Genomic DNA, 12559 nt, shown 5'->3' on the forward strand with positions numbered 1-12559 from the left:
AATAGAGAGCCCAGGAATAAACCCATGCATATATGGCCAATTAATTTATGACAAAGGGAGTCAAGAATATATAATGGGGAAAGGACAGTCTCTTCAATAAATGGTCTTGGGAAAACTGGACAACCACATGCAAAAGAATGAACCTGGACTACTATCTATACCATACACAAAAATTATCTCAAAATGGATTAAAGACTTGAATATAAGACCTGAAATCATAAAACTCCTAGAAGAAAACATGGGTGGTAAGCTCCTTGGCATTGGTTTTGGCGATGATTTTTTCGATTTGTCACCAAAAGCAAAGGCAGCAAAAGCAAAAATAAACAAGTGAGGCTACAGCAAACTAAAAAGCTGCACAGCAAAGGAAACCATGAACACAATGAAAAGGCATCCATCAAATGGGAGAAAACATTTGCAAACCATATATCTGCTAAGGGGTTAATATCCAAAATATAGAAAGAACTCATACAACTCAATAGCAAAGAAACCAAAGAATCCAATTAAAAAATGGGCAGTGAATCTGAACAGACATTTTTCCAAAGAAGATATACAGATGGCCAACAGGTACACGAAAAGATGTTCAACATCACTAATCATCAGAGAAATGCAAATCAAAACCACAATGAGATTTCACCTCATACCTGTTAGAATAGCTGTTATCAAAAAGACAAGAGACAAAAAGTGTTGGTGAGGATGTGGAGAAAACGGAGCCCTGGTGCACTGCTGCTGGGAATGTAAATTGGTCCAGCCACTATGGAAAACAGTATAGAGGTTCCCCAAAACATTAAAAATAAAACTACCATATGATCCAGCAATTGCATTTCTGGGTATTTATGCAAAGAAAATGAAAACTCTAATTCGAAAACATTTGCACCCCCACGTTCACTGCAGCATTATTTACAATAGCCAAGATATGGAAACAACCTAAATTTCCATTGACAGATGCATGGATAAAGAAAATGTGGTACATATGTGTATACACACACACGCACGCGAATATTATTCAGCCATAAAAAAGAATGTAATCTTGCCATTTGTGACAATATGGATGGACCTTGAGGGCATTATGCTAAGTGAAATAAGTCAGACAGAGAAAGACAAACACTGTATGATCTCACTTATTATATGTGGAATCTAAACAAAACAAAAACCAAGCTCATAGATACAGAGAACATTTTGTTGGTTGCCAGAGGAGGGGGGGTGGTGGGAGAAATGCGTGGAGGGAGTCAAAAGGTATAAACCTCCAGTTATAAAATAAATAAGTTGTTCGAATATAATGTACAGCAAGGCAATAATAGTTAATAATACTGTATTGCATATTTAAATGTTGCTAAGAGAATAGATCTTAAAAGTTCTCATCACGGGCCGGCCCTGTGGCTTGGTGGTTAAGTGCGCGCGCTGCAATGCTGGTGGCCCGGGTTCGGATCCCGGGTGTGCATCGAGGCACCACTTCTCCGTCCATCCTGAGGCCGAGTCCCACATACAGCAACTAGAAGGATGTGCAGCTATGACATACAACTATCTACTGGGGCTTTGGGGGGAAAAAATAAAATAAATAAAATCTTTAAAAAAAAAAAAAAGTTCTCATCACAAGAAAAAAAATTGTGACGAATGTTAACTAGACTTACTGTGGTGATCATTTTGCAATATATACAAATATCAAATCATTACATTTGTGCACCTGAAACTAACATGACATTGTATGTCATTAAAACTTCAATAAAAAAGGGAGAAAAAAGACCACATATTGCTTGTTCCATTTACATAAAATGTGCAGAAAAGGGAAATCTCTAGAGACACAAAGTAGATTGGTTGCCTGGGGTTGGAAGTGAGATTGGGGAGTGGCAGTAAATGGACACAAGATATCTTTTTGGGGTGAGGGAAATGTACTAAAAGTGGATGGTGGTGATGGTTGCACAACTCTGTAAATTTACTAAAAATAAGTGAATTGTACATTTAAAATGAATGAATTTATGGCATGTAATTACACTTCAATAAAGCTATTTTTTTTTTCAAAGATTTTATTTATTTATTTTTTCCCTCCAAAGCCCCAGTAGATAGTTGTATGTCATAGCTGCACATCCTTCTAGTTGCTGTATGTGGGACTCGGCCTCAGGATGGATGGAGAAGTGGTGCCTCGGTGCGCGCCTGGGATCCGAACCCAGGCCACCAGCATCGGAGCGCGCGCACTTAACCACCAAGCCACGGGGCCGGCCCTCAATAAAGCTATTAAAAAGCAAAAACAGGGGCCGGCCTGGTGGTGTAGTGGTTAAGTTCACAGGCTATACTTCGGCGGCCCGGGGGTCGTAGGTTTGGATCCTGGGCATGGACCTACGCAGTGCTCACCAAGCCATGCTGTGGCAGGCGTCACACATATAGAGGAAGATGGGCACGGATGTTAGCCCAGGGCCAATCTTCCTCAGCAAAAAGAGGAAGATTGGCAATAGATGTTAGCTCAGGGCTAATCTTCCTCAAATACACACACACACACACAAAAGCAAAAAAGATACTTTACTCAAAATTCAGATGAATTAAATTGATCTTGATGTACATCTAATTTTACAATTTGCCAATCACATAAAAAGTTTTCTAATGAAATTGCTTCTTGGCCTTTTGGCTATGATTGAGTCTATTATCTGTTCTTATCAGTTTAAAAAAGTTTTCCAATGAAAAAAAGACATAAAATTTTCCTCACTTGATTATTCTTTGACATTTTTTTAAGGTAAATATTTAGCATCAGTATTAATGAAAACTATGGAGTAACTGAATCACTGGTGAAAAAACTTATCAAGGTTTAATTATAAAATTGATAGATTTCAGATATGTTTATAAGTTGGTAAAATAATTTAAAGAAAATAACAAAATTAATAATTTTAAGCACTGATCTTGAACACAAAAGCAAGAAAGGATAGTCTATAATCAGAATTCTTAGTTGTCAGTTCCAATTACGATTTTCAAACAATGGTTTGTTTTTTCTTGGCTTGAGGAAGACTGTCCCTGAGCTAACTGTGCCAGTCTTCTTCTACTTTGTATATGGGATGCCACCACAGCCCGGCTTGATGAGTGGTGTGTAGGTCTGCACCTGGGATCCGAACCCGCAAACCCTGGGCCACCAAAGCAGAGTGTGCGAACTTAACCACTATGCCACTGGCTTGGCCCCTCAAACAACAGTTTTTAATTAAAAATTTTTGAGTCTGATAAAAGCCATAAGGTGCACATACACAAAGTATTTTGCATAAAAACTATTTTATGAGTTTATGAACTCTCCTTAATAAATACTAAATACTATAAATCAATATTCAATTTGCTATTAAGAAGGGAAAAGAATCCCTCAAATTTTCTGCATTCTGACATGATATACAAGTCAGGTTTTGGAATCCTCGATTATAAGTGATACTCCATATTGTAGGGATGACCACTACATACCTATTAGTTTAAAAAAAACAAAAAGCCAACCTGGCAATATCAAGTGCTAGCAAGGATGTGGAGCAACTGGAACTCTCATTCTTAGCTGGCAGGAATGCAAAATGGTTCAGGGACTTTGGGAAACTGTTAGGCACAGTAAATGTTAAACTTACATTTACCATACAATCCTTCTATTCTATTTCTAGGTAATTACCCAAGAGAAATAAAAACCTATGTTCACATGAAAACCTGTATGGAAATGTTTATAGTTGCTATCTTCATAACGGCCCCAAACTAGAAACACTACAAAGTCCTTCACAGGTGAGTGGATACTGTGACACATTCATACAACGGACTACTACATAGCAATAAAAAAGAATAAACAGGGGGCCGGCCTGGTGGCATAGTGGTTAAGTTCAGTGCGCTCCACTTTGGTGGCACAGGTTCGCGGGTTTGGATCCCGGGCGTGGACCTACACACTACTCATCAGGCCATGCGGTGGTGGTGTCCCACATACAAAACATAGAGGAAGATAGGCACAGATGTTAGCTCAGAGCCACTCTTCCTCAAGCAAAGAACAAATTGATACATACAACATGGATACATTTCCAATCCATTTTGCTAAGTAAAAGAAGCTAGACTCAAAAAGCTAAATACTGTATGATTCTATTTATAGGACATTCTGGAAAAGTCAAAACTATAGAGACAGTAAACAGACCAGTGGTTGCCAGAGGCTGGGGTGGGAAAAGGAATTGACTAAAAAGAGTCACAAGGGAATTGTATAGGGTGATGCAAGTGTTCTATGCTTTGATTGTGGTGGTAGTTACATGACTGTATGTGTTTGTCCAGGCTCATGAAAAGGATGAATTTTACTGTATGTAAATTACACTTCAGTAAATCCAATTATAAAAAATTGTGGGGACGCAGGGAGCCCACTGGGTGGAACCTTATATGGTTTGAAAAATCTCAGTCTGATGGTTTTGATAAGCTGCTCTTCCTTCCCTCTACTGAAAACCATTATCCAAGTGAGAGAGGAAAATTACTAGGGGAGAGAGACTTCAGGAATTCATAAGAAATTTTATGGACAACAGTCTGGATTTATATGTAAGACTAATTAGGAATGACTGTGCCCTAAAAAGACCTATTTATTCTGTAAAAAAGTATATTATAGGTTCCTTCAAATAGTAATCTTACTTATGCTTTTATTATAAACTTAATAAAAAAATGAACAAAAACTTTGGGAACACAATTGTTATAACAAGAAGGGTACTTATCAATAGCACTCTATGTACAAAGCGCTTCTGAATTTCTAAAGAAATTTACAGACTAACAGAGAGACAACTTGGCTGGAAATAATTAAAGGTAGTAAGGATTCTGCATTTTTTTCCCCATAAAAAATGGATTTGGTTACTTAAAACCTGTTGGTTTTCTAAAAATTCAGCAAGGTATAGATTTTTTTTTTTTTTGGTGAGGAAGATTCACCCTGAGCTAACATCTGTTGTCAGTCTTCCTCTTGTTTTGCTTGAGGAAGATCATCCCTGAGCTGACATCCATTCCAATCTTCCTCTATTTTTTGTATGTGGGTCACCGCCACAGAGTGGCTGACGAGTGGTACAAGTCAGCGCCTGGGATCCGAACCCACACACCCAGGCCACTGAAGTGGAGCACGCCGAACCTAACCACTACACCATGGGACTGGTCCCTGATTTTTTTTTATTGAATAAATTTGACATGTAACATGGTGTAAGTTTAAGGGGTACAGCATGTTACTTTGATACATTTATATATTTGTAATATGCTTGCCAACGTAGCGATATTTATCACATTACATAATTATAGTACAATATTATTGTCTATATTCATCATACTGTGCATTAGATCTCTCTGTCTTATCTACCACTTGTTACAAGTTTGTATCCTTAAACACCATCAATCTCATTCCCCACCCCATTTCCTGGTAACCACCATTTTACTCTCTGTTTTTCACAGGTTTAACTTTTTTAGATTCCAAATAAAAGTGATATCATACAGTACTTATCTTTTTCTGTCTAACTTATCTTGCTTAGCATAATGTGCTCAAGGTTCATCCATGTTGTTGGAAATGGCAGCAAGGTACTGATTGTTTCAGCAATGAAAATTAAAAAGAGGAAGAAGAAATATGATAATAGAAATGAAGCCGCATACAGTGTTTCATAGCATCATCATTTTTGCCACTTGTTTCTTTAAAAAGATGTCCGATATTGTCCAACACATTCAAATGTTAGATATTGTCCAACACATTCAGAAACACAAACATAATTAAACAGCATATATTCAAAAGAGCCTGCTCTCAATGTTTGCAGAGTGAGATATTTGAAAAAAACAAACCTCACCTGGTAACATCTTGAGCAAGTTAGCCAGTTGATTGTTCCCCACAAACGCCAATACACATCTCTCCAAGATTTTAATTCTTCAAAAAGACTATTCAAATACTCATGAACATCCCAAGTCTTATCTCTGGGGAAAAGAGCCTCAATTGTTATATTATTTTACAAGCAAGTAATATAAACAATTTGTTTTAAGCCAATGTTTTTAAATTTGTGGCTTATTTCCAAAAACATTTCCCAAATGATGGCTGTGGGATGGACTACACTGAATGGTAGATATAATTTCATTTGGGAGTTTGTATCTTCTTTCTTTTTCTGTGGACAACAGAAAAAGGTATGAAAGACTGAATGCCAAATTATTTTGCTAAACTAGATAAAGGGTTATAAATTTAATATAGCTTGAGTAGGTTAACAGTTGGGACTTAGGCATATGTTGCTAAATGGAACCTTTATTCTAACTGTACACATTGTAAAATAAGTTGTTATTAATTATTGGTGATTCTAAACATTTCACTAATGTATAAGTCCTCTATATTATTGTCAAAAGGCATTTTCTAGTAATTGAGTAATATAGTAAGATGCAATAAGGTCTCGGTAATACACATTTTTAAATTAAAAAATATAAACAAAAAATAGCAAAAGCTTAAACCCCTACTTGCTACGGTCACATGTAACTCAAGTTCTTACTTTTTTCCCAAGTCTCACAATCTTTTTGAACTTTGCTATTTTTGTCCTTAGTTCAAAAAATAACCAAATGCCATCACGTTAATACAAATTATATAGGCATATCTGTTTTAAGCTATTTAAAGGCAATTTTTTAAATGTATACATCAACAGCTGACTTGTAGGAAATACTTTTTATTCAAAGTTGAAGTTATCAACTTTTTCACATAGTATTAATAGTTACGCTGTCAGAATGGAAGTTTTCAAAAGGTGAATCAAGTCTCAAGACAAAAAAGTATAAAATCCCAGGTGCTTACAATAACTAATGAAGATTCCCTGATTATTGTACCTAGAGAAAAATGAAACATTCTAAAGTTGACTGTGCTATTAATAGCAGGGTCAAATATAAGTATTTCTGTTTTAATGTTTAAAATATTAAATCTAATATTTGTAGGGCTTTTTCTTTTAAAAAGTGCTGTACATTTTTAATATAGAGAAAAAAAACAAGCAAAAAGAAAATTAAGACCATCCATAATACTATCACTCAAAGTATTGAACACGTTTCTAGGTTTGTTTTATAACCTGTTTTTTCCCCCTTAATTTACTACTAACAAGTTTCTACGTAAGTATATTTTCTTTTACATCATTATTCTCAAAGGCTGTGCATAAAGAGTTGATTAGATGTGTTTTATATAGATATACTATTGTATGGATATATTTGAGTTTGTTTAATCTTTTGGGTGTTTCCTTTTTTTTTCTTTCTGTTTAAACAACCTAGCAATAAATCTAGCAATAAATGTCCTTATTAAGTGTTTTCACAAATCCAACATTACCTCTTTGGATCAATTCCTAGCAGTAGGCGACTGTCAGAAAATATACACATTTTAAAGTTTCTGCTTTCCTGAGACATTAAACCAATTTACAAGACTCCTTCCCCAACTCCGAATAAGAACTGGTTTTGGACTCAAAGGGAATAAAAAAGGACTATGTATTAATGGAATACTGACAAAGTATGAAATAAATAGATTATGGAAAATGCAATTTTGAAGACAATTTTCTTCATTCACCAAAACTCATCTGAAAGTAAATTTTGTCCTCTTGTCAAATTAAATACAACATTTATGTAGACAACTAAAATCTGCTAGTGACAAGAAATGATTTTAATGGCACTGACCAGAATATCTTTCAAGACTAATGCAGAATAATTTTTACTATTTTAAAGCTTAAAAACATCATGAAATTTATCCAGTAAATAAAATATAGCTTTTATAACAATTTTGTTTTGAAAGTAGCATCTTTCTAAATCAAAGTTGGATCATACACAGAAAAGATGTTATCCTATTCCTTAAAGGAGTAGTTATGCTTTTATAAATATGCTAGTAATTCACATAAAAAAGCTGTATTTTATTTTCACTACACCTTATGTGAATGTAGATAATATTTCCATGTCGATCTACATTGATTTTTCCAGGAATGCAAGGAATTCTTCTTTCTGTTTCTTTTGTCAAAAGTTTTTTACACAAATAGCATCTATAACACAAAGAAGATACAAAAACATCCAAGAAGAAAATTTAAAATGTAGTAATATTAAAGAATTTAGCTGCATTATATAGTATACCAAAGAAAAACACATCACCATACCTGTATAATGTTGCTGCATTATTCCGAGAATCTGGATTCAAGTACTCAGGATCAAACAGTCTCTCAATCTTCTTACAAAAAAGTTTACTATTAACAACAAATGACGAACAAATTAATTTTCTATATTTACTTTACTAAAGGTACTTCATAGTGAAATGAAAATAAACACTGACCTATTTGCACATACAGAGAAGAAGATTAATGAATCCTTAGAGAGCCTCTCTTTGGGAATTTGTAATACATTTCTAGTGTTCTAAGTAAATAAACTTACTAATGAGAACTGTTTGATCAAGATCTATTTTCATAAGAAAAGTAAGACTGATGGATATCTACCTCTCTTTTAATCTTTTGTTACTGGAATATTCAAGATTGAGGACTTGGGGAATTTAACAATCCTGGGTTTACCAATAATTCAGCATGTGAACTTTGTCAACTTACCTAACCTCTCTGAACCTTGTTTTTTCATCTGTAAAATAGAGTTCATAATTCCAAACTCACAAGGTTTTATGAGGGTTAAATGAGACAGTGTTTTTAAAGAGTGCCACACATGGCATTAAGCATTGAATAAATGTTAACTACTTTATTATTATGCATAATACGACTGAACTTTAAGTCTTTTAAATATGTTATGAATTCCGATTGTATGTTCTGACTGTCTCCATTTTCCCTCATGTAATGTCTGCTGCTATTAAAGGCCATATCTGGATTTAGGATCCCAATCCTATTTTCAAGTATTTAGCTTGTGGATAATTCTCCTGTCTCATTCCCCTTAAGGACTAAACTCTTGGATAATCCCTTGCATTATCAATTTCTCCCTCTCTAATGAATCATCTCGATCAGCATATAAACATAATCTTCTTTAAAAAAATCCTCTCTTGGGGCCAGCCCCGTGGTGTAGTGGTTAAGTCTGGCACACCCCGCTTCAGTGGCCCAGATTCGAGGGTTCGGATCCTGGGCGCAGACCTACGTCTCTCATGCTGTGGTCAGTCATGCTGTGGTAGCGACCCACATACAAAGTAGAAGACGACTGGTACAGATGTTAGCTCAGGGCTAATCTTCCTCAAGAGAAAAATGAGGAAGATTGGCAACAGATGTTAGCTCAGGGTGAATCTTCCTCAGGAAAAAAAAATTTTTTCTCTCTTGAGCCTACCTGTCCCTAATAGCTACTGCTAAATTTTTCAGTAATTGTTCAGAGCAAAACATCTGGAAAAAAGTTGTCTAAATCCAACTGGTTACAATTCTGTCCTCATCTTACTCTAGATGGTAGCAGCATTTCACACATTTGATCACTTAATCACTTCCTCTGTTTTGAAATCCTCTTTCTTTTTGCCTTTCCTTCTGCCCACTGGCTCCTCCTTCTCAGGCCCCTCACTGGCTACTGCTCTGTTGAACCCCTAAATGTTGGATAGTCTTTATCAATACTCTCTTGCTAATAGTTAGAAAATAAAATAAATAAAAATAGCATTTATAGTAGCACCCAAAAAATTAAATATCTAGAAATAAATTTAATTAAAAAAGGAAAAATATCTCTACACCAAAAACTATTGAACATTACTAAAATAAATGGAGGGTTATACCATGTTCATGGACTGAAAGGCTCAATATTGTTAAGATGTCAAATCTTCCCAAATTGATCTACAGGTTCAATATTAACCCCAAATTCCAATAGATGTGTGTGTGTGTGTGAGAGAGAGAGAAAGAGAGAACACGGACAGGCTGATTATAAAAGTTATATGGAAATGCAAAGGACCTAAAATGGTCAAGATAGCAATCTTGAAGAAAGGCAAAGCTGGAGAATTTAGATTACTAGATACCAAAAAGTATTATAAAGCTACAGTATTTAAGACAGTGTGCTGCTGACACAAGGACAAAGAAATCAACAGAACAAAATGGAGAATTCAGGAAGAGACCTCACACTTACAGTCACCTGATTTATAGCAAAGGTAAAAGTGCAATGCAGTGGAGAAAACATGGTCTTGCTGGGAAATCTCATCCAGTTCCATGGTTTTAAACCTCACTTACTCTTAAAATTTCTATTTTTAAGTCGTAACCTCTGACCTAAACTTCAGGCATATATCCAACTATCTATTTTCCATCCTACCTGGATATTCAATAAGTATATTAAATATATTAAATAATCTTAACAAGACCCAAACCTATCTTCTTGATTCCTTTCACCCCAATCTCTGCTCCCAATCTTTCTCCTCTCTATTAATCGCACTACCATCCACTTAGTTGGTCAACCCTAAAACCTAGTAATTATCTTAGAATACTCTCTCTCTTCACACATCATTCCATTTGAAAATCTGTCAGATCTTTCTAATAATATACTCTGAACCTATCTACTTCTTTCCAGCTCCACTGCATCCATTCTAGTCCAAGCTTTTTCACCTCTCACCAGACCACTGCACTAGCCTCCTAGTAGGTCTCCATGCTTCTTACATCCTTACAGGCTATTCTCCACATGGCAACAAGAATGATCTTTAAAAAACAAATCAGATCATGCCAGTCCTCTGCTTCCATTCACACGTAGAATAAAGTATACTCTCCTTGCTATGACCAAAACAGCCCCTACATGATATCATCATTGTTGACCTCATCTCATACTACTCCTCCCTTTTATGCTAAGGCCTGTTTTAATAATTTTTAACAAAATCTACTATCACAATATGCTCATACGTACATTATTAAAAATAACTAATTTAATTACTAATTTTCTATCTTGAGCCATTGGCTCTGGATAAATTTTACTTCATTTAAAATAAAATGGATATATTTCCAAATATATTCTAAAAATGGAATATTTCATTAAAATGAAATAGAAATATATTTTTTCTAACAGGAACATTAGGTTAAAAATTAAATTTTAAAAATTACCTCCTAAACTTATCTTTCTTGTCCTTTAAATCATCAACTTCATTGTGTGTGAACAGATCAGTTATACGTGTAAGAAGATTTGCGTTAATACAATTCATGTTGCATGGGGTAGCTACTATGGCATTCATGTTTTTGTGGCAATACTGAATACACAGTTCAACCTAAAAAAACACAGAATAGAAAATGAGTGTTGAAAAGAGTGGCATGAAAGATAATGTCATATCAATACCTTTCAAAGAAAAAACTCATTAAAAGCCTGATCCATGTATTGCTAGGCACTAACTGGGTTTTGCCTATTTGGGTTAATCTACACTATTCCAAGGTGATCCAGCAGGTCAAATTTGTACAAATATACATAACATAGTTAGAAAAACCATTTTCAATCTCCTTAGAATATTCCAAACAATAATGCAATAAGCATCTTTAATGGTTGTGGCAAGTATAAATCTCAGTCCACAAACTCAAGTATACAGAATATGTGACTGCTTATAACTAAACTTAGTGACACTTTTAAGTTTCCAGTTCTCTCAGTGGCAGACACATAATTTCAGTCACTTCAAGGTTTTCTCTGCTGTGTTGTGCTTGCTTCTCTGACTTTCTTTCCCTTTCTCCAACCCAAGGTACGTTTATTTACTTTTTGAGGTGGATTTGGGTTTTGGGGAAAATTAGCAGTGGCTAATCATGTATTCTTCCAAATATTTTGCTTATGACATAAAAATTATCCTTTAGGGCTTAGATTTCAAAACTCAAAAGTTAAGGACTCTTAGTCTCTTTGCTTTTTTTCTGTAACCCTCCCCTGAAGCAATTAATATCGGCAACGAATGAGGAGGGACTAAGGAGTAGAAAGAATACAGGAAACTAGTAAAACCCCAAACAATCAAATAAACAAACAAATTTTACATCTGTTAACATAGCAAAAAAGTATTCTGCCCTGTGTAGTTTTACCAGGGGCTAAAAGCAAATATTTATTTAAAGTAAAACAACAAAAACATATAAAAAACATTTGAATGATAAAGAAATTTATTAAATAAAAATAAAAAGAAGAAAAACAAATACATTTAATGTTAGAGCTTGATATGTATATGTATATATTGTGCTTTTATGTTTCACCAAATAAACAATAGACATGAGCATCTGGTTTAGACATATAAAATATCATTTAAGAGTTGGGCATTTATTCTTTTTTTTTTTTTTTTAATTTAATTTATTTTTTTCCCCCAAAGCCCCAGCAGATAGCTATATGTCATAGATGCACATCCTTCTAGTTGCTGCATGTGGGACGCAGCCCCAGCATGGCCGGAGAAGCGGTGCGATGGCGCGCGTCTGGGATCCAAACCCGGGCCGCCAGCAGCGGAGCGCACGCACCCAACCGCTAAGCCATGGGGCTGGCCCATGGGCATTTATTCTTAATTCGCTGAACTATAATTGAAAGACACAAACAAGCAACACATGCTTAAAGAAATTACTTTAAAATAGTGAAACAAATAAATTCCAATTATTTTTCATTAATTTGGTTTTAGAGCAAAATCCCTTTTGGGGTAAAGTTAATTCTGTTTAGTTTCATCTAATACAATAGGGAGCTACTCTTTGAGGACAATTGCTTCCTT

General features: G+C 35.1%; 1 protein-coding gene and 1 pseudogene across 5 annotated transcripts in view; one reads left to right on the forward strand and one right to left on the reverse strand.

The window, feature by feature from the left end:
• The window catches only part of SANBR (SANT and BTB domain regulator of CSR), a 67550-nt gene that overhangs the window by 28550 nt on the left and 26441 nt on the right, over positions 1 to 12559 (reverse strand). For all 5 annotated transcript variants that reach the window (XM_004435653.3, XM_087436706.1, XM_087436707.1 and 2 more), the window contains 4 exons: positions 10953 to 11113; positions 8076 to 8162; positions 7854 to 7964; positions 5778 to 5901 (listed from right to left, as the gene is read on the reverse strand). In XM_004435653.3, the coding sequence (XP_004435710.2) occupies positions 5778 to 5901; positions 7854 to 7964; positions 8076 to 8162; positions 10953 to 11113 (483 nt within the window). The remainder of the gene's footprint in view (positions 1 to 5777; positions 5902 to 7853; positions 7965 to 8075; positions 8163 to 10952; positions 11114 to 12559) is intronic.
• On the forward strand, positions 2598 to 2700 carry LOC147915956 (U2 spliceosomal RNA; annotated as a pseudogene).

The sequence above is a fragment of the Ceratotherium simum genome, chromosome 11 (assembly GCF_057802395.1).
Source record: "Ceratotherium simum simum isolate JZ-2026a chromosome 11, ASM5780239v1, whole genome shotgun sequence".
Classification (NCBI taxonomy): domain Eukaryota; kingdom Metazoa; phylum Chordata; class Mammalia; order Perissodactyla; family Rhinocerotidae; genus Ceratotherium; species Ceratotherium simum.